At 41.7% G+C, this 21,731-nt stretch overlaps 2 protein-coding genes across 2 annotated transcripts in view; one reads left to right on the forward strand and one right to left on the reverse strand.

Annotated features, from left to right (window-relative positions):
• Nucleotides 1-21,731, reverse strand: part of LOC308461817 (olfactory receptor 5AP2-like) — a gene marked incomplete at its 3' end in the record, with an annotated part of 253,933 nt that overhangs the window by 13,608 nt on the left and 218,594 nt on the right. The gene's annotated exons all lie outside the window — the stretch shown is intronic.
• Nucleotides 1,494-20,351, forward strand: LOC308461465 (cytosolic phospholipase A2 gamma-like). The gene is made up of 14 exons (XM_080978429.1): nt 1,494-1,727; nt 2,602-2,718; nt 3,631-3,773; nt 6,136-6,334; nt 7,091-7,199; nt 8,348-8,488; nt 10,155-10,208; nt 11,417-11,482; nt 14,176-14,304; nt 14,487-14,612; nt 15,434-15,541; nt 16,376-16,530; nt 17,461-17,635; nt 18,111-20,351. The coding sequence occupies exons 1-14, from the start codon at nt 1,704-1,706 to the stop codon at nt 18,266-18,268; spliced, it is 1,704 nt and encodes a 567-aa protein (XP_080834555.1). The 5' UTR covers nt 1,494-1,703; the 3' UTR covers nt 18,269-20,351.

The raw sequence follows: 21,731 nt of genomic DNA on the forward strand, positions 1-21,731 counted from the left end.
GTCGTTTCATTTAGTGTTTCCAGTATCTGATGCTTTACATGCTAACATATTTACAGCTTAATACCAGAGAGAGGTGGCAAAAAATCTGAATCTGTAACTGTATACAAACTTGTCTGAAAATAAGCCCCATTGCACTCCTTCCTTTGAGGCAGACACACAAAATGAATTCCTACCTCATTATATGGAATCCCAAGCTTGCAAAGGCCTTTCTTCACCTCTTCCTTTCTGGCAGCAATAGCTGCTTTTTCACCCTCTGAGAGACCTTTAGAAATATGGACCTTCACCCTGCCAAAAATTACAAAACAGATCTAACAGAACAGCAGGATATATGAATCATATGAATTAATGAATATTTATATCTCCTGGCTGTGATGTCGTACAATCGATATTTAGTAATCTGCAAGCCACTGTGCTACACTTCTCTCATGAATGATAGGCTCTATTTGTAGCTCCTGGATAAGTGGTTTTCTAAGTAACACCATCATAACCTCCCTAGAGTTGCAGCTATAATTCTGTGGCCCCAACGAAATTGACTGTTTCTTTTGAGAAATAGACATGTCAAGGAGGCCCTATACAGAACTGTCAGAAAAACTATCAATTTGGGTCAGCAACTCCTGCCTTTTCCTTCTGAAACTTGGTTTATTTCTCTCACGTAGCCCACCATGCACCTTATAAATTAGGTCTGGTCTTCAGGTGCAGTGGACAATGCTATTCCATTGAAAATTCAGAAGAAAGATTCAACTAATGGTCCAATTTGCTTTTTTACATGAAATGAGGGTGGGTATCATCTTCTCCTTTGACCCAGGAAGTAAAATGTCTTGGGCCACCCTACCTGCCCCTGGAAGTAACTGATATTCCATGCCACCATATTTAAGGGAAACTAATAGTTCCAAGATCCATTTTTAAGGAAATCAGCCCTGAGTGCTCACTGGAAGGACAGATTGTGAGGCTGAGGCTCCAATACTTTGGCCACCTCATGAGAAGAGAAGACTCCCTGGAAAAGACCCTGATGTTGGGAAAGATGGAGGGCACAAGGAGAAGGGGACGACAGAGGACGAGATGGTTGGACGGTGTTCTCGAAGCCACCAGCATGAGTTTGACCAAACTGCGGGAGGCAGTGGAAGACAGGAGTGCCTGGCGTGCTCTGGTCCATGGGGTCACGAAAAGTCAGACACGACTAAACGACTAAACAACAACAACAACAATAGTTCCAAGAAAGTATGGAGGAGCTATTTTGCCTATGCTGATTTTTAAGTCGTTCCATGTCTTCAGAATGTGGCAAGCCAAAGATCTTAGAAAATGAGCCAACAAACTATAGCATTCCTCCCAAACACACCCACAACAGCAAAATTGGGATAACTGCAACAACTGGTGCTTTCAATTAGTTAAATCCGTCAGCCTTGCAAATAGAAAGCTTGGAGCAGCAGCTGTAAGGCAAATATTGAAGGGATCGTATTACTTCTAAACACATTCCCTCCCACTCTCCTGAGTCATTCAGTACTGGCCAGTAGCAGAGTCCGGGTAGAACTGTGGAATGCTGAATCTCGTGCAGGAAGTCAGCTTAATGTGAAGAAAAGAGGAACACCGCAGGCTCAGTGCCTGCCAGAAATTTAAAACCCTGACATTTAGAGGAAGCCCTTCGGCTACGCTGTCATTTGAGTGTAAAGGCACTGAACCGACCTTGAAGAAATAGGGAAGAGAAGATGGCAAGTCATGCAACTGGGAAGGTAAGCTATACCTCTGAGAATTAGCAGTGCACCTGTCTCTGTGACAGCCATCATGGTACCCTCAAAATGTTGTTGAACTCCCATCAACCCCAGCCAGCATAGCCCATGAGCAGGGATGTGGGTAGTTGTTGTCTGTGAGTCCATTTTATTTGTTAATAGTTGTCACAAATATATAGTCTGTTAGGTCTTAGCATAAGTGGTTGCCAGAACAATGTTATTTATTGAAATTTTGTCTTCATCAGTTGGACTGCTAAAGCAAACATTTTAAAAAAATATGTAGTATATTTCTCATCAACTGCCAACAACGAAAATGTTTTCTCCCTACTATTCAAAAAAGGGAACTTTGGAAAGTCCCACATTTGTCACCCCTAACTACCAGTTGGCACCTCTATACTTTTCTACAGGAATACTTCTCTACAGCAATTCTGCTCAAATTGTGTGGAGGGGCTGGGGAAGCTGTAGCCCCCCCCCCATGTTATTGGTCTATATCTCCTGTTATCCCAGACTATTGGCTATGCTGGCTAAGGGTGATGAGAGTTGGGCATACAGCAACACCGAGCAGGTATATTATAGTAGACTCAGCCAAGGGTTGGTGTGCACCTTCATTTGCTACTGTTCCCACATGGCAAAGTAGATATTTGAATGGAAACATCTCACACCTCCCAAATAAGGAACAGTGTGATGTGAAACAACCCAGTGTGGATATCACTATATAGAGCTGGGGAACACAGCCACAGATGTCATTGCTTCAAATTAAGATACTAGCTTTCTTGGCTGAAGGCCATCACATGGTAAGTATCAAGTGCTCTGCTTTGTACGTGTTGGCATGTGACTGTAAGTGTTCTGTTGGATCTGTTTTGTATTTTTTTGGCAGGGAGAAGCTAAGGTCCGTATTTCTAAAGCACTCTCAGAGGGTGAAAAAGCAGCTACAGCTACCAGAAAGGAAGAAGTGAAGAAAGGCCTTGGCAAGCTTGGGATTCCATATAATGAGGTAGGAATTCGTTTTGTGCGGCTGGCTCAAAGGAAGGAGTTCAATTGGGCTTATTCTCAGACAAGTTTGTATATGGTTGCAGCTTCAGACTTTTTGCAATCTCTCTCTGGTATTAAACTGTAAATACATTATCATGTAAAGCATCAGATTTTGGAAACACTAAATGCCATTGACTGTTACCTGCTAAATACAGTCGTACCTCCGCTTACGTATCCCTCTGGATACGTAAACTTTAGGATGTGAACGTGGCAAACCTGGAAGTATTTTTCTGGGTTCAGAAGCACTAAACCGCACTGCACACATGCGCAGAAGCGGTCCTCTGGTTGCGAATTCCTCGGGATGTGGCCAGGCCTCCAGAGGTACCACTATACTGTGAAAAGATCAATTGTCTCAGAACCAAATTCAGGGTGATTCATAATGAAGTATACAGTTTCAACACATTATATATATAAAAAGAAAGTAATATATCTTACGTTACCTGTAACAGAATTGTAGGGGAATGTTTAAAGTTTTTTTTAGAAACAGTCACAGATACATTTTCTGTTTGGAGGTTTTCCCCAAATCGCGATCGAAAATGCCGTTGCACAACAGTTACCGATTCCGTTCTGCTCAATTCAAGAACACGTCTTCTCCACTGCAGACACAGCCATTTTGCCTGATTAGTCACATGACAAGTGCACTATCGCCCACGTCACTTCCCTCAGTAGCAGAATACAAACTTTACAAGTACATCTACCTCACGGTTTGCAGTTGCGGTCTGTGTCATCGCCTGTTACTGTTTTACAGCATCTGGAAACTGTATACTTCATTATGAATCACCCTGTATTTAATTCAAAGACATCAAAGTTGATGTCAAACAATATCTAACCTACAGAGGCTACCTACTGAGTATATCTACATTCCTTCCATTAGGACCAAATCCCAAATATTGCTGTCCTGGGATCAGGTGGAGCTGTGCGGGCCATGATTGCTCTCTATGGGACATTAACGGAGCTGAAGAAATACAACCTCTTGGACTGTGTGATGTACTTGGGCGGGGTGTCAGGTTCCACCTGGTAAGTGCAGAGTGGTAGAGGGGAGAGCAAATACAGGACTTAAGAAAGTAGAATTATTTGCCTTGCTAGCTAGATCAGACGAAGTTAGAAGCCATCTTGGCAAGTAAGTGTTACATTTATAAATACATAAATATGCTTTGCCTCCCCTTTCACAGCCCAGTGCCCTGCAGTTATTTTGAACTACAACTCCCGACAGCTCCAGCTACTCCAATAATAATAATAATAATAATAATAATAATAATAATAATAATAATTACCCCAGCCACTCTGGGCGACTCCAAACAGAATAAAAAAGTGATAAAATATCACACATTAAAAACTTCCCTAAACAGGGCTGCCTTCAGATGTCTTCTAAAAGTCAGATAGTATTTCCTTGACATCTGATGGGAGGGCATTCCACAGAGTGGGCACCACTACCGAGAAGGCCCTCTGCCTTTTGGTAGGTTTTGGTAAATGATATGGTTGTTTAAGGTTTAAGAATTCATATAAATCTCTCTCCCCTCTCTTTTGTGTAATGCTAGAATCCAGGATCATCCAATGTGGGGAGATTCAGGACAGATAAAAGGAAGTACTGCACATAGTATGGAATTCTCTGCCACAAGGTGCAGTTGCTACCACTACTCTGAGTGACTTTTAAACAGATTCATCGAGAATATACTTATTAGTAGCTTCTATTCATGATGGCTAAACACTATTTCCAGTATCAGAGGTCCAAAGTCTCTGAATAACAGCTGCCGAGGATCCAGGGTGGAGTAGGGAGTTGCTATTGCAACATGTCCTATACATGGGCTTCCTATAGACATCTGAATGGCCAGAGTAAGAACAAGATGCTGTTCTGCTATGGCCTGGGGAGGTTTGGCAATACCAGTGTTGCAGGAAGAAGTCAACCTTACACAGTGACTGGCAGAAGCTAATGTGCCAACAAGCTGGTTTTACCACATGACAACAGCGTTCTCATTACCTGGTCCTACAGATTCCTTCAAAATAAATTCCTAATGAGGGTCACATCTGAAATCCTTCCATTTTTTCCAACATAAATGTTCTATTTCATTAAAAGGTGCATTTCAGCCTTTTTACTTCTAAACCACCTCTAAATGGCTCGTGCCCAGGTAATAACACCTTAAAGAAAAGCACAACCAAGAGAGATAGACAAGTTTAGCATTCAGCAGGAACCCAGTTTACGGAGAAATAAGCTATTGAAATAGGACAGCTTCCAAACCAGAATCATCAGTTAGGAGAACTACCCAGAAGGCAATACATCATTAGCTCATAGGATGCATACATGAAAGGAGAGCTCAGGGAGCTAAAACTGTCTTGCTTTACTTTATCTTCTTCTGTCCATCAAAAAGTCATTAACATACCATTCTTATATCTTCCCAAGTTTTAGGGAAGATCGAGGAGATACTAACTTAAACTTCCTGACCATCTGTGCCCTTGAGCTACACAAACAATCCTTCAGGGATAGATAAGCAAGAGATACAGTGATTCAGTAGTTTACACAATGTAGAAAGACAGAAAGAGAGACTGTTACAAAACGCAGGGATACAAGAATTAAACCACACATTGATACATAATTCTATACAGTGGTACCTCGAGTTACAAACCCCTCAGGTTACAAACGCTTCAGGTTACAAACTCCACTAACCTGGAAGAGTTACCTTGAGTTGAGAACTTTACCTCAGGATGAGAACAGAAATGATGTGCCAGCGGTGCAACGGCAGCAAGAGGCCCCATTAGCGAAAGCACGCCTCTATTTAAGAACAGTTTCAGGTTAAGAACGGACCCCCAGAACGAATTCAATTCATAACTAGAGGTACCACTGTATAGAGAATAAATGCAATTACTATGGGATAGATACATGAAGCAGCTAAAACAGAATCCTTGTGTCAAAATTTATGTATTAAATCTTACGCAGTGGCAGCCACTGACAGAAGATAATGTGCCAACAAGCTGGTTTTACCATGTGACAACAGCGTTCTCATGGCCCAGTCATATGAATACATTCAGTGCTGGATTTATGTATAAGCTAAATAAGCTATAACTTAGGGCCCCACTCTCTTGGGGGGCCCCAAAAAAATTAAAGGAAAAAAATTACAATTACTTTGATAAAATACATATTTTGGTTTGTGCAAATGGCTTTAGATACCTATTAGGTCCATAAATTACCATATAGCATAAATTCAACACAAAAAACAGTGACAATTTGTTGTTGACAAAGGACAGCTGGACATATAAAGGGCCCCATTACCTTCAGTAGCTTAGCGCCTCATCAAACCTGAATCTGGCCCAGAATACACTCCAAATGACTAGCACAGAAATCCTTCGCATGTTTTCCAATGTAAATGTTCTGCTTCATTAAAAGGTGCATTTCAGCTCTCTACAAACATGAAGACTGGGCAGAAAAAATAGAAGCCTTAGAAAAAAGTCAGTGTGAAACCCTTGTCAAAGGCCAGTGGGAATTTCAGAAGGCAATGAAAGCTGTGATTGGGGCTGCGGAAGATGAATGTTACTCTTTGACTGATTTCTGGTCCTATTTCCTTGTGCACAAACTGCTAAACGAGGTGAGTGGAGAACTGTAACACACACACACACACACACACACACACACACACACACACGTGTTCTTCTACAAGGGTGGGAAATCACATTTCCATCGCCACATACCAAAGATGGGCAGGACCAGGGCTGTCTTAAGCATATGCAAAGATCCGCCCGGCGCCCCCAGGTGCCTAGTCCCAGGCGTGCAGGAGGGCAGAGCCGGTCGGCTGCCTCAGCATCTTGCTGGCTCTGTCACCCCCGAACTTACGGCGCAGAGCCGCCCGCAGCAGAAGAGCCCCCTGTGGCGTTCCAACTGATGGGTGGGCTCTTCCTCGGACTCAACTCTTGGGCCCCAGCCTCTCGGCCTGGCGCCCCTGAGAGCCTGGTGCCTGGGTGACCTGCACCCCTAGTGCCTATGGGCAAGAAGGCCCTGGGCAGGACCAAAGCCAAAACTAGGTGAAGCAACAGATATGAGAGGCTCTATTACAGTTCAGGGTCGCATCCCAGTATGGCGAAAGCACTTGGGCGGGGCTGTTGAGGGGTGTGGCCTGTAGAAAGACCAGGTGCCTAGGAAGGACTGAAGGGATATGTGTATATGTTATTATTAGTAGTATTAGTATATTATTTTCACCCATGTGGGTAGAAGTGCTTTGAGGCTGTGTTATACATAGCATTCCTGGAAGGCCAGGGTTGAAGCTCCCTTTAAAAAGGGCCAAGAGTAGTTTGGAAGCCATTTAGGTATCAAATTAATTTAATTTAACCAAATGCCTGCATTTCAGCTTGATGAGTCTGAACTACCTGTGCACAGGGGAGCTTGTGAGAATGGGAAAAATCCTTACCCGATCTATAATGCTGTGGACAAGCAAACCTATGAGCAACAACATGCAGGTAATTATATCTATTCAGACATACATATTGTGTCTAAGAAAATCAAAACAGGCAGATGGCCATTTGTTGGAGGTGATAGCAGTCGCGTCCTGCATTGAGCAGGGGCTTGAACAAGATGACCTTCATACTCCCATTCAGCTCTGTTTCTGTAACTAAGTTTTGCAAAGGAAGAGAAAACTGGTGAATGGAATCCAGGCATGCAATTAATTAATTTTAATTAACATCCAGCCCACTTCCAGTGTTTGGGGCAGACAAGAATATTTCCCTCACAGTGTTAAAATCCCCAGAGTTTTCTGGGAAGAGGGACTGAATATTAAACCACTCTGAGAATTGTAGCTCTGTGAAGAGAATGGAGGTCTCTTAAATCTCAGCACCATTGACAATCTATAGTTCCCATGATTCTTGGGGGAAGCCATGACTTTTAAAAGTGGTATGATACTGCTTTAAATGTATAGTGCAGATAAGGCCATAACTCAACACCCAAATATTGGCTCTGCAAATACAGTGGTATCTCGGGTTAAGTACTTAATTCGTTCCGGAGGTCTGTTCTTAACCTGAAACTGTTCTTAACCTGAAGCACCACTTTAGCTAATGGGGCCTCCTGCTGCTGCCGTGCTGCCGGAGCACGATTTCTGTTCTTATCCTGAAGCAAAGTTCTTAACCTGAAGCACTATTTCTGGATTAGCAGAGTCTGTAACCTGAAGTTTATGTAACCCAAGGTACCACTGTAGCCAGATGTATCAGGACAGAAAACTGTTGTACTTAATTGCTGAGTGTTAAAATGGCTAATGCTGAAACCCTCACTCGCATTCCCCAGGAGCAAGGAAGGTCCACTGATTTCAACAGGTTTTACTTCTGAGTAGACATGGTTGGAATTATGCTGTAAGCTGTCATTCTGCCTCTTCATGATGTAAATGTTAAAGTAGCACATCTCTTCCTATTTCACCATTTAGATGTGAGAAGTCTTTACTCACCACCCTGAGGGAAGTTACTAATCTTACTGAAATTTGTTTCAACTTCTTTCAAAATCCCAACAGATGTTTCTCTTGTTGCTGTAAGGGAGATGTTGGTGGCAGGTTTGCTCATATTTCCCCTGGGCATCCAGCCCTTCTCATATCTTTCCCTCCAATCTTTTGTTTGTTTTCCAGGCACCTGGTTTGAATTCACCCCACACGAAGCTGGGGTTCCTGGCCTGGGAGCATATGTAGATATGAAGCACTTTGGGAGCATATTTGAAAATGGGCAACTGACTGAAGATAAGAAGAAAAGAGATATCTGCTATTTGCAAGGTACCTGACCTCCCTCAGCATCTTAAGAGCATGCCATTCCCTCAATGCCAAATTCCAAGGAAAGTAACACATTCTGTGTTCTCATGGCCAATGAATAGGAATGTAAAGGAGGCTCCTGAATGTCTAGATCAAACAAATAAGCTATGTACATGTACCAGCCACTCCTTCGTCAGATGTGTGTGAGAACTACAGATGGAGGATGAATCTTGAAATATATTCGGAGTCTAGTGCTGATTTCATGCTCTTTATTTCAGCTCATGTCAAACAGGGAGTGAGTCTTCCCCAAAATCTCTGCCTATATATACATTATTTATACAATGGGTCCCGTGTGATTGGCTGATTCAACTCCCCTCCTGGAGCCTGATTGGGCTGCCTTTGCAGGCCAATCAGGTTGCTGATTCACTTCCTCCTGGAGCCGGATTGGGCGGCTCCTGCAGACCAATCAGGATACTGCCTTCTAGGATCCTACTTGCCTATTGTTCTAGGATCCAAGCTCAGTACATAACAAAACTGTTCAGTTCTCATGCTAATGTGAACCTAACAAATTTGTACTTCATGAAACAAAACACACCTCTCCTTTGGAATTGGCCCCTTTCCAATTTTTGTGACACAGTTCCCCAACTAAACAGTGCATACAAAAGTGTATGCACTAATGAAATGTGCATACAAACATATGCATAGTAGACAAAATTGTTTTTAAAAATTGGGTATGGTAGGAGAAATGTGCATGAGAATGCATACAAATATTCCTGCAAACCCTTTTTTAAACAAACAAACAAACAAACAAACAAACAAACAAACAAACAAACATTTATTAGGAGACCAGAAGCCTTCTTACTGGGCATTATGATGATAAACATCCCAAAAGAAAGCAAAAGAGTATTTCTGTATGCAACAATGGCTGCTAGAGTGTTAATTGCCAAATATTGGAAAGGGGATTTGATACCAACTAAAGAAGAGTGGCAAATGAAATTGTGTGAATATGTAGATCTAGCCAAAATCACAGAAACAATAAAAAAATCACCCAAACATAAGGTTTAGAAAAAGAATGGGATTGTTTTAAAAATCAGCTGTGTAAACATGGTTCCCAAATTAAAACTCGGATGTGCTTAGATTAAATTTCACAAAATAAATAGACAGCTGGATAAGATATTTTACATACAGAGAAGGTTGAAAGAATACTAGAACACAGTACAAAGGAAAATGAAATAAAGAGAGATGACGAAGCTGTAAAGAGATAGGGGGAAGTAAAATATTGTATTATGGAAATGAACAAGTTTCGAAGAGTAAACAGATTATGTACATAAATGAAGAAGAAAAGATGATATATATTTGTAAATTTTAAAATGCAACAGCAGCAGCAGCAGCAGCAGCAACAACTGCAAAAATGGGCAAACCGAGCTTAACATTGGAAAAATGGGAAATTGTCAGAAAACAAATTTAGCAGATTTGTCTATCCCTAGTGAGGATGGGTTACAGCCAAAAGCCCTGGTGCTAACAATCCGTACAAAAATGGGCTCTTTGTCTGTGTGTGATTACATTCATAACCTTCCCTTTCTGTGCTGATATTATGTCATAAAAAAAATAAAATATTAACTTTGTCATTACTTTTACTGCCACCAGGTGAAACATATGATTGTTAATGCCACAGCTTTCTTATTTTTAGGTTTATGGGGAAGTGCCCTTGGAAGCGAACAAGAACTCTATAGGACTATAATAGGTATTGCTCTTTTATCTTCTTTTTTAAATATGGGGTGTGCATTGTCTCTGTGTGTACTCTGAATTATGAAGTGGATTGGGGTTTGGGTTTTTTGGAAGGTTTCCTGCATGAAAACCTGTGGGTACATCTGCATACAATTTTACAAGTTTAATTCACTCTGGAGGTGGGCTGGTGCCTGCATATTTCGTTCACTTTGGCCAAAGAAGAAAAAGGGAATCTGGGGACACTAGCCCTTTGCAGTGATGCCAAACTGGAAACTCCGGACGTCATGGCTCTTGGCTCCCAGCCTCCGTCAGCCTCCTCCGATCTGCCTCTTTGAAGTCTCCGGCAGTCGATCAAGCTGACGTTCAGCAGATAAAACTTCAAAGCCCTTCCTCACACGCTTCACGTTGACCCATAACCATGTTAGGTAAGATTTATTGCTTTACTCTTGTCCGGCACGCTCCCTGCACTCCTCTGCAGGTCGTAAAGCAATTAGCAGAATTGCACAGCAGTTCGTGTAGAAAGGGCAGTCAGTAAATAGGTCCCACACGTTTCTTCTTTCCTAGTAGCACTTTATTTGCTCAAAAATAGCATATTTACAGTCCATCTGATTCAAGTTGCATTTTGCGACCTGTCTCTCTCAGCAGCTGCGTAGCAAAGCTGCTTTCGCTTTTCACTCAGCTCACAGCATTCCAAGCTGCTTTCGTCACGTCCTGGCTTACTTCCCTTGTAAGCGCCTCCTCTCAGCCTCGAGACACAGAAGGTTAACCCTTCACTACACCCAACAAGCTTCACTTAGTATTAGAAGTGGCGAATGCAGTATCTTTAAACCTGTATCTTGTCTCTAGGACCTAGGCTCTAAGTGAACAAAGGCTGACTAGTGATTATGGTTTTGTTGAAATGAGGCACCATATTCTGTCAAAATGAAAATCGAAAATTTGAAGTCTGAACAATGTATTGGTTGTCCCCTCCCTTTTTGCAACCTGAATGTTGCCAGCTATTTTGCTACTTGTTGCATTTGGGAAAGATGGTTTTTCATACTGTTCAGAGGCAGTTTGGCTCTGTATACCAGTTGTTGAGAACCATGAGCGGGGAGTTTGCTCTTGCAAGCAGATATCCCAACCCAACATTTAGACATTAGGTTGGTTGGCCAATATGAGAAGGCTGGATCAGGAGACCCTTTGACTCTTCTCATTGTGTGTGAACATGCACATTTCTTTTTCAAGATTCTTTGCTGAATTATCTAAAACAAAAGAGATCAGGAGACTCTTCCTCAGCTTCAACAAACTTAGGTAAGATGTTGCAACCAACATTAATATCCTGGTCTCCCTTGTACTTGGATTTGATTTCAATTTCAGTTGTGTGTGTTAATGTCTATAACTCATAGTGTTGCAATTTTCCTGTTTTTTGTTTGTGCTTTTCTCATGTGTGTGCTTGCGTAAGACTGTGTTGCTATCCACCCATATGCAGAGAGTGTTACAGGGTGCACAAATACTAAGGTAAAGGTAAGGACGCAGGTGGCACTGTGGTCTAAACCACTGAGCCTCTTGGGTTTGCCGATCGGATGGTCGGCGGTTCTAATTCTCATGACGGGGTGAGCTCCCATTTTTCTGTCCTAGCTCCAGCTCCCAGTTCAAAAGCATGCCAGTGCAGGTAGATAAATAGGTACTGCGGGAAGGCAAGCAGCGTTTCCGTGTGCTCTGGATTACGTCACGGTGTTCTGTTGCGCCAGAAGCAGTCTAGTCATGCTGGCCGCATGACCCGGAAAGCTGTCTCTGGACAAACGGTGGCTCCCTTGGCCTAAAAGCAAGATGGTGCTTCAACCCCATAGTCGCCTTTGACTGGCCTTAACTGTCCAGAGGCCCTTTACCTTTACAAGTACTACATTAGTGATGTCTAAAATTCCTGGTAGAGGACAAGGATCCTGAGATCATGTTAAGCGTAGCCAAATTCTGTGCGTTTGCCATAAAACTTAGGGAACAAGCTGTGCTATCACAATGATTAAGGCCTTAAATGATAATTTTAGGTTATATGTTAGTGACTAAGTTGTAATTTATATATTTTTTAACTGTTGCTATATCTGTAGTGTCCCTGTTATACCTAATTGCAAATTCAAATGTATCCCTCTCGTGTTTTATATCTTCCTTGATATTGTATGTGGGCTGGAACAATTCACTACATTAGTGTCTATTCCATCAAGGATGAAACAAAAGAATGGCAAAGCCATTTTTTGGGGAGGAAAAACAGGCAGAAGGGGCAAGATCAGTTTTGCCCACCTGAAATAAATTGTTGAAATACCCTACCAAAGTAATGGGAAACCTGTGGCTGTTTTGATGTTATTAGGCCTTCAATTCCCACCAGCCCCAGACAAGGGATGATGCGAGTTGTAGCACAATAATATCTGGAGGGTATCATGTTGATACTAGAATATGTGCCTAAGGGTTTCAACAGGCTGAGTTCAATATTTCTCAGGTTGAATTAAGTTATTGCCATCATCAGCCTCCAAACTTAGTGAAGTATCGCTGGGACAATTGTGAAGCATTTCCCATGCCCCTCCACCTAACCATGGGATCAGAAAAGGTCTAATGTTCAAGAAATATATTCCTCACTAAACATCAGGAAGAACTTTCTGTTTGATGTTCAAATGGACTCCCTCAGGAAGTGGTGGACTCTCCTTCATTGGAGGTATTAAGCAGAGATTGAATGGCCATCTGCCATGGATGCTTTAGCTGCGATTCCTGCATGGACTACCATATATAGGTTGAATGAGATGGCCCTTGGGGTCCCTTCCAAATCTACAATTCTATGATTCTATAGAAGTATTTTGTATTATATGAGTATTCTTCTGCTTTATGGTACAATCCTATACATGTCTGCTCATAAGTAAATCACACTAATTTTGATGGGCTCTACATACATACAAGGGACGCGGGTGGTGCTGTGGGTTAAACCACAGAGCCTAGGACTTGCTGATCAGAAGGTCGGTGGTTCGAATCCCCGCGACGGGGTGCGCTCCCGTTGCTCGGTTCCTGCTCCTGCCAACCTAGCAGTTCGAAAGCACGTCAAAGTGCAAGTAGATAAACAGGTACCGCTCCAGCAGGAAGGTAAACGGCATTTCCGTGTGCTTCTCTGGTTCACCAGAAGTGGCTTAGTCATGCTGGCCACATGACCCAGAAGCTGTACGCCGGCTCCCTCGGCCAATAAAGCGAGATGAGCGCCGCAGCCCCAGAGCCGGTCACGACTGGACCTAATGGTCAGGGGTCCCTTTACCTTTACATACATGCATCATTTTATTTGTATGCCACTTTTCCAAAGTATAAACCATGCACAAGGTAGCTTACGACATGAAAAAGGTGTGTGAGTGGCAGCCTTCCCACAATGCACAACCACCCCATGTGCAAGCAATAGTATGTTTTCAGCTAACAGCACTGAATCAAACAGTACACAAATAGATTTTAGTCTAGAATGTCCCACTTCCTCCCAACGTCTAGCTATACTATTTGTTGTTTGTGCCCTTAGGCCTTACTCAAAGTCTGTTTTGGGGTGCAATCAATGAGTGGGGTTCTTCTAGACCAGGCAACCCCAAACTTGGCCCTCCAGATGTTTTGGGACTATAACTCCCATCATCTCTAGCTAACAGGACCAGTGGTCAGGGATGATGGGAACTGTAGTCCAAAAACATCTGGAGGGCCGAGTTTGGGGATGCCTGTTGTAGACACAAAAGTTGAGAGGAGGTGGAGGAAGAGTAACTTTACCAGCAGGTGGCAGCAGAGAGGCTTCAGTGGCTCTGCAGCTTTAAGCTAATGGGCATCGCTAAACCAGATCTAAATCAGATGCCAAAATAATTTAGTCAGTCTTAGAGACTATGCACCTAGACTTGGAGGTAGAGTAGAGTTGCATATGCTGTTCTGCCTCGAGCAGCAATATGTCTTGAGCCAGGCCTGAGTATTTGTAATTCTCTTTTGTATGCTCTTTTATTGCCAAGATCAAGATGACCAGAAACTTAAGACACTCTATGAGGGTTATCAGTCCATTCTAGAGCTTCACCTCTGTGAAACATCAGATGGAAGAACAGCAGATAAGCATTTTGACCACCTCCACAACATTTTGAAAAGTAAGTGAGCGTCAGACAAAATCCCAAATATTGCTGCAAATTAAGATGAGTTTGTTTAATATATTATATTTGTTATGCCTAATAAAGCTTTGGTGAAGTAAAAGTCTTTCATGTACCCTTAGCTATTGCTCATTTTTCTTTTCCTGCTTTAACACTCTGTGTCATTTTGTCTGCAAAAATAGACCATAGTTCCAGCAGAAGCTATGAATTACTTAGAGAGATCTGCAAGACCTGGTTTTCTGCTAATGTGGAAACAAGAAAGAAAGACTGTATGAGACTGTGTCAAGCACTGGACCTGGATTTTGGAGGCAAGTGTAATAGCAACCATACATTGCCTTTGAGCAGCTGTTCTTGCCCAAAGTCTCCTCAAAGATATGAGTTTGGTAATACAATGTAATCTGGAGGAGTGTCTCTCTTTATTCTTAATCCTTTTATGCCCAAGTGTTAGCATCTCTTCCTTCCCCATTTTTTCTTCTTTTAAAACTTATCCGCAATAACAGTGCATGTCATGGGGTTCAAAAAAATCTGCTACTCTTTGGACCTTGGAAATCCATTTTACCACTGAAGAGTTGTAATGAGTGAAAAGATTTGAAATGGAGATAATTGAACATGGTGCCCTCCATAAGTTTTTAGATTCCAGTTGTTGTTAGCCTGAGCCAGGATGGCTAATGGTCAGGGCATGATGGGAGTTGTGGTCCATAACATCTGGAGGGCACCATGTTGACTATCCCTGCTATAGAACCAAATGATCTGAGGAGCTCTAATCTCAGACAGACTCTTGGAATGACAACTTGACTGGTTTAAGATAGATTCATTCCATGTTCAGAAGAAGAAGAAGAGTTTGGATTTGATATCCCGCTTTATCACTACCCTAAGGAGTCTCAAAGCGGCTCACAATCTCCTTTCCCTTCCTCCCCCACAACAAACACTCTGTGAGGTGAGTGAGGCTGAGAGACTTCAGAGAAGTGTGACTGGCCCAAGGTCACCCAGCAGCTGCATGTGGAGGAGCGGGGAATCGAACCCGGTTCACCAGATTAGTCAACCAGTCAGTCATTTTATTTGGATACTGCCTTTCCAAATTAAAATTATTTCCCCCCCATTCTTGACTCTGAATATTATTCCCTTTTAGGTTTTGCCAGTGATTCCCTCCGTGTTTTACATGATGTGGTGAGAAAGACGTATTTATGCCTTTTGAACTGGACATGGGGAAGCACTAATAACTTCCTGTACCACTGCTGTAAGCATATGTTGCATTGATATTATTATTTTTATATATGGATACCACTGTTCTGAATGTTATGCTCTTGGGCTGCAGCAAAATCTCTCTCTCTCCCCCCACCCAAATATGGCTACCCAGGAAGAGACAGCTTGTGGTAACATATAACTGCTTCCTGGAGCATTTCCTGATAATATCCCTTCCTTCCTTCCTTCCTTCCTTTCTATTATAGGATCAGTAACTAGGTACTTAACTATAATTATCTGAACCAGCGAAGGCCTTAGCACTTACATGTAGTACAGTCCACCAGCCACTTATTCACACCTGCCACTTTTTGCCTGAATTCCCAGAGTTGTGAGCCCATAGCTCCATGAATGTCATGGAATAACCTGGTTATGATGCAGAGTGTGATGTCTGTATCATAGATAAACACAGCTCATTGCACACATTGCTCATGGCCTTCAAGGAAACCACAGGCAAAGGGTTATGGTTTGAGAAGTTGCCCACTCATTGTATCTGTGTTGGAGGTACCTTTACTATAGATGAGTGGACTTGATTTGGGATGCCGATGGCAAGTTAGCAGGACTTGTGCACTTGGCTCAGCTCTCAAATCCTTTACATGGGCTCAATCCACTTACCACCTTCCATCAGCCTGTAGACATTTCTGATGCAGAAATTTGACAAACTGAAGACTGGGGTGGGGTCGGGGACTGAAATTGACAGATTTGCCCGTATATAAGCAGTAGTAGTATTGGTATGGCTTTTTAATAACTAACTTAATAACTACGTAGGCAGCAGGTTGATATTGATTCCAAAAGCTTTGTATCGATGCTCTGTTTCACTTCATATGTCTAGCGGATGTTGAATGTCCTGACTTGACAAGCAAACAGGTTGTCTCTCTGATTGATGCTGGCCTGGCGATAAACGCTGCTTACCCATCCCTTCTTCAGTCTGAGAGGAAAGTGAAGTTGATCCTCTCCTTTGACTTCAGTGCCGGAGATCCTTTTCTGGTAAATTCATTTAATTTACAGGGGCAATCAAACATGGCTAAAATTCTGGTCAAAGGATAATTCTGTTAGGATTCATTAAACAATATTACATAAGCTTTGGTATCCATCTTTTAGGTTTAAATAAAAAAAAATTAGATAGGAGAGTGGGATGTTGGTAGTCATTTTCAAATATCTGAAGGGCTGCTACACGGAAGGTGGAGGAAGCTTGTATGCTACTGCTCCAGAGGTAGGACTTGAACCATTGGATTCAAATTACACGAAAAAGATTCCAACAAAACATTAGGAATAACTTTATCATGGAAAGAGCCATTCCACAGTAGAATGGACTGCCTCAGAAGATGGACTCCCCTTCATTGGAAGTTTTTAAAAAGAGGTTGGATGGCTGTCTGTCAGGGGTTCTTTGGCTGCTGTGCCTGTATTGCAGGAGCTTAGACCTCATAACCATTGGGGATCTCTTCCATCTCTTCAATTCTTTGATTCTAATATGTTGTTATCTAAAACTTCCTTCTGAAGATTCCTTACCAGTATCTACCACGGCATTACTCCTTTTCATGCCACTCTGTGATATCAGAAGTGCCCTCCCATCAGATGTCAAGGAGATATAGAACTGCACAATTTTAGAAGACATCTGAAGCCAGCCCTGTACTGGGATGTTTTTAATGTTTGACATTTCATTACATTTTTATATGTGCTGGAAGCCACCCAGAGTGGCTGTGGAAACCCAGCCAGATGGGTGGGGTAAAAGTGCCCTGGGACTTCCTAAAGCAGCTTAGGAGAGAGCCTAACTGTATCACTTCCCATGTCATGATGGTAATGTCTGAAGGGTCCCTAACAGCTGCCCAGGAAGTAGCTATGAGTATTCTTTTCATCCAGCTGCTATTTACCCAAGTGGATATGGTAATTAACTATAGACTTTCTCCTTCGGTTCAGACCATTAAGAAAGCCATTAAATACTGTGAGGAACATGGAATCCCATTTCCCAAGATCGATGAGAGAGAGCTGCAGGACACGGATGATTTGAAGGATTGCTATATCTTCAGAGGAGATGCAGAATGTGTCCCAACTGTTGTGCACTGTCCACTGTTCAACAAAGTCAACTGTTCAGGTAATGTGTCGATGAGATCCATTTGGTAAGTGTGCAGTTGATCAGATAGTGGAGTTAAAAAATTATCAAGACAAAATAATTGGATACATCATTTTATTTCTAGTGCTGAATTCCTTCCTTATGCTTAAACTGAACCAATCTCCCTGCAGTTCTTACTTCCTTTTGCTAGCAAGGTTTTTACAGTTCCAGCATTTGAATTTCCCATACCATCTTCCTTTCTCCAGATTCATACAACTCTTTGACCCACCAAGCAGATTTAATTTTATTTGGCTCAGCAAAACTCCAATTTTCATTAGTGATGATGGGGACCAAATTCAGAATTAGAATACGATCACTGGAAACAGAAGAAGTCTTTTATCCTCTCTTTCAGTAGGACAGATGAGTCATGCTCAGTGTTATAATTTTTCCCTACAGTTAATGGAATATGTTTTCAATTCCTTATAATTCATTAATACACAACAACTCTCATTTTCAGATAAAATTCATGAATACAGAGAACAGTTTTCTACATTCAAGATGAGCTATTCAAAGGAGGAGATTGAAAAGTTGCTCACTGCAGCAAAGCAAAATGTAGCAAATGTTCACGAAAAGATCTTGGAGGAGATCAAGAATGTTGTAGGTCCTCCTTCATAAAGGGCTTAAGTAAAGTTTTTTCCTCTTCAACATTTGCTTGACAACAAAGTTCACATAACAAGGATTTTTCCTCTGCTAGAGTTCTAACTTTTGTTAGCATCATGGTTATTATCGGCTCAATTTGTATCCGCTATTCTAAAAGTATCAGATCAGTATATATATCACTGATCAATAAAAACATAGCATATATCAATGGCCTCATTTGGACACAATGCTGAAGTTTGACTTGAAATTAAATTAACAAACTTTGGGATTTATTGCAGTTAGGAGGGGACCCAATATTGAACTAACTTCAGTTTATTATTTCTGAAACTACAAACTATGGTTAGTACCTATACAGTTGTACCTCTGGTTATGAACGTAATCCATTCCTGAGGTCCATTTGTAACCAGAAACCACTCGTAACATGAGGTGCGCTTCCGCTAATGGCGCCTCCCGCTGCTGCCGCGCCGCTGAAGTGCGATTTCCGCTCACATCCCAGGGCAAAATTCACAACAAGGGGCATCTACTTCCAAGTTAGTGGAGTGCGTAACCCAAAGAATTTGTAAGGGGGATGGTTCGCAACATGAGGTACCACTGTAGTTCAGGGGAAGAAGAAAATCTCAAATTGCCATTTATGATCCATCTGTGGTCAGGAAATGGAAATCAATCAAATAAAATTGGCATCCATTGTTGTCTTTAAGTTCTCAAATGATGTGTAATGAAATACCTTTTAAAAATTGTTTTGATGTATCCTTTCATTTAATGTGATATAAGTTACATGAGTTACATAGTTACATGAAATAGTGATTGTGAGATGAGCAAATGAGTATTTGGTGGTAAGTGAACCGCAGCGAGGTGGAAACACAGACTGTGTTGAATACAGGTCGGAACAAAAATTATTGCCTTCTTACATCTCTAGTTGGCAATGAAGGACTGGCAGTAGTAGACAGATACATTTGGACCAAAGGCTATACCTGAGTCTCCCTCAGATATATAACATCACATGTGCTCTATTCACACATTACTCATGTGTAGGGCTTTGCTGTGTTGAAGGAGTAGCAGGACTATGCTTTTAGCCTTGCCTTTACATCAGTACTGCAAGAACCATGTGCAGTGTGTGGTTGAGCTTTCTCTGTGATGTGTGAATACCTGCTCATGACTCCCACATGACTGGGAGACCTGCACAACTAGTTGCCCTGATTGGTGGGAATATTCATGTGCAGATCCTTGCAAATGGAAGTTCAAGCTGTTGATAACCACAAATAGTGAGCTTTTACTGCAGAAAGGGGTAGTCATGTCATGGAGGGGGCTAAAAGTGTGGCCTTGCTCCTCCAACAATGTGGCAAAACTCTACACAGAAGTAGCATGTGAATAAGGATTTTGCTATTCATGTATACCACGACATATCCTCACCCCCCCATGAACTCAGGCTATCCCTTGCCATTCAAAAGTTAAGGACAAAGTTTGCAAGCAGATATGCTCCTCATAACTCAAACATCCACCCATCCAGCATGTGACCAAGTTAGACAAAGACTCCTTGTGGTTACAGATTTTTTTTCTTGTCACACTCTTAATTAAGCACCAGTACTATAGCAAAAAGCAAGCATTTTTAAACAAATTTGCCAAACGTTTAATGGGGAGAGAAAGAGCAAAAAATTTGAAGAATCTTAGTTACGGTGTGGAACATATCAACATCAATTCATCCACAAACAAATGACATGCTGTTTAAGCAAAGAAGTAAATAAAGTTCTTTGATGCACAAGTTTAACACTATCAAACACAGAACACATTTGCCTCACCCTGCATGAATGCAAAGAATCTTTCCTCAGAGCAATGCATTGTGGAGCAAGAAACTGCAGACATATTGCAATCCTTTTGTCAGCGTTCCCAAACAACTCCCTCTGTTTCCCCATTTGCACACAAGCCTACTCCCATCAGAGCAGGGCATACCTCTTAACCTCTGCAGCCCAAGCGTGTGGATGAAATTTTGGAACAGCAATTATTTGTTTATTATTTCATGAAATTCATATACCACTTGATTGAAAAAGAAAATACCTTAAAGCTGTTTACAAAATAAAACATAAAACCATATTTAAAGCAATTTACTTCCATGATAATGTGTGGTGATTGCATCTGTATATATTTGGTATGTAACTTCAAGTCAGAATTTAAAGAGCTGCATTGGTATGTTCAGAATTCAGAAGGCTGTTTTAAAAAAGAAGTCCTGCCCAAGAATTGATCGGGGATGTGTGGCCTGGGCAAGTTCAATTATAAACTTATAGGAGTCAGATTTCTCAAAGCAATACTAACCTAATTCCTATTGATTTCAATGGGACTAGATTGTGGGCAGCCAAACTGAAGTTGCTGGACTCCCATCATCCCTGACCATTTCTGGCTGGGGTTGATGGGAATTGGAGTCCAGAAACATCTGGAAGTCCAGGCTCCTCATACCTACACAATAAACAGATATTCTGGCTCTAATGTATTCAAGTCTAATGTATTCTCCTGATCCATCCCATTATTTCTGGTCAACCATACTTAAGACCTTGCAGAAAATCACTCTTTTATGGCACACAGATTTGGCTGATGTTCTCTTTGTTTCCTTTTAAACACTGAATAGTAGTTTATATTATTTTATCGGGTATTTATATTGTGGATTTTAATATCTGATTGTTGTTTTTTATGATGTTTTTACCAACTACTACTTCTAAACTCCATTGTTCTTTTCATTATCTGCTTTTATTATGATAAATTGTATTACACACAGAGAGAAACACAAGCACACACATATTTAGTGTGTTTCTAGTGTAGGTTACCTTAGGAAAGCTTTTGAAGAGTAGCATCCAAGAGTCTGAGATAAATATGCATATCATGGCTTCATGTAATGTGTTTTGCTAAGCACCCATCTCAGAGGTGTTTCTGCATAGACCAGGGGTGGCCAATAAGGTGCCCTCCATCGTCCCTGATCATTGGCCATTCTGGCTGAGGGCTAAATTGTATTCAAAAACATCTGGAGAGCACTAGGTTGGCTACCCCTGGTTTGAACAAATCATCTCCTAAAAGTGGTGTGTGTGTCGCAGAGAGTAGCCCTGCCAGGAACCACAGGGGCAAAACCCTTCTAAATACATTTTTGCACGGTCCTGTGACAAATCATGCATCAACAGAACAGTTAAATCTTTGTAAACACAGAGCTGTTTGTCTCTCTGACATCTACTTTTGCTGAATCGTTCATTCAGATCCACTTTTTGTTAACCCTTAGGCTTTCAGTTATGCCATTTATTTTAAGCCACACCAGCCTTGGTATCTATTTAGTATGGCAACTTAACATTAATCTGCATTGACAGACACACAATCCACATACAAAAGCTGTCTGGGTTGGCAGTTGAAGCTTATCTCAACAGCAATGGAATAGCATGCTTCACTGGGTGGGTATCAGGAACAGGTCAGCAATAACGGTATTAGTGAAGTTAACTCCCTTTAT

Source organism: Podarcis pityusensis, assembly GCF_964106645.2.
Source record: "Podarcis pityusensis genome assembly, chromosome: 13".
NCBI lineage: Eukaryota > Metazoa > Chordata > Lepidosauria > Squamata > Lacertidae > Podarcis > Podarcis pityusensis.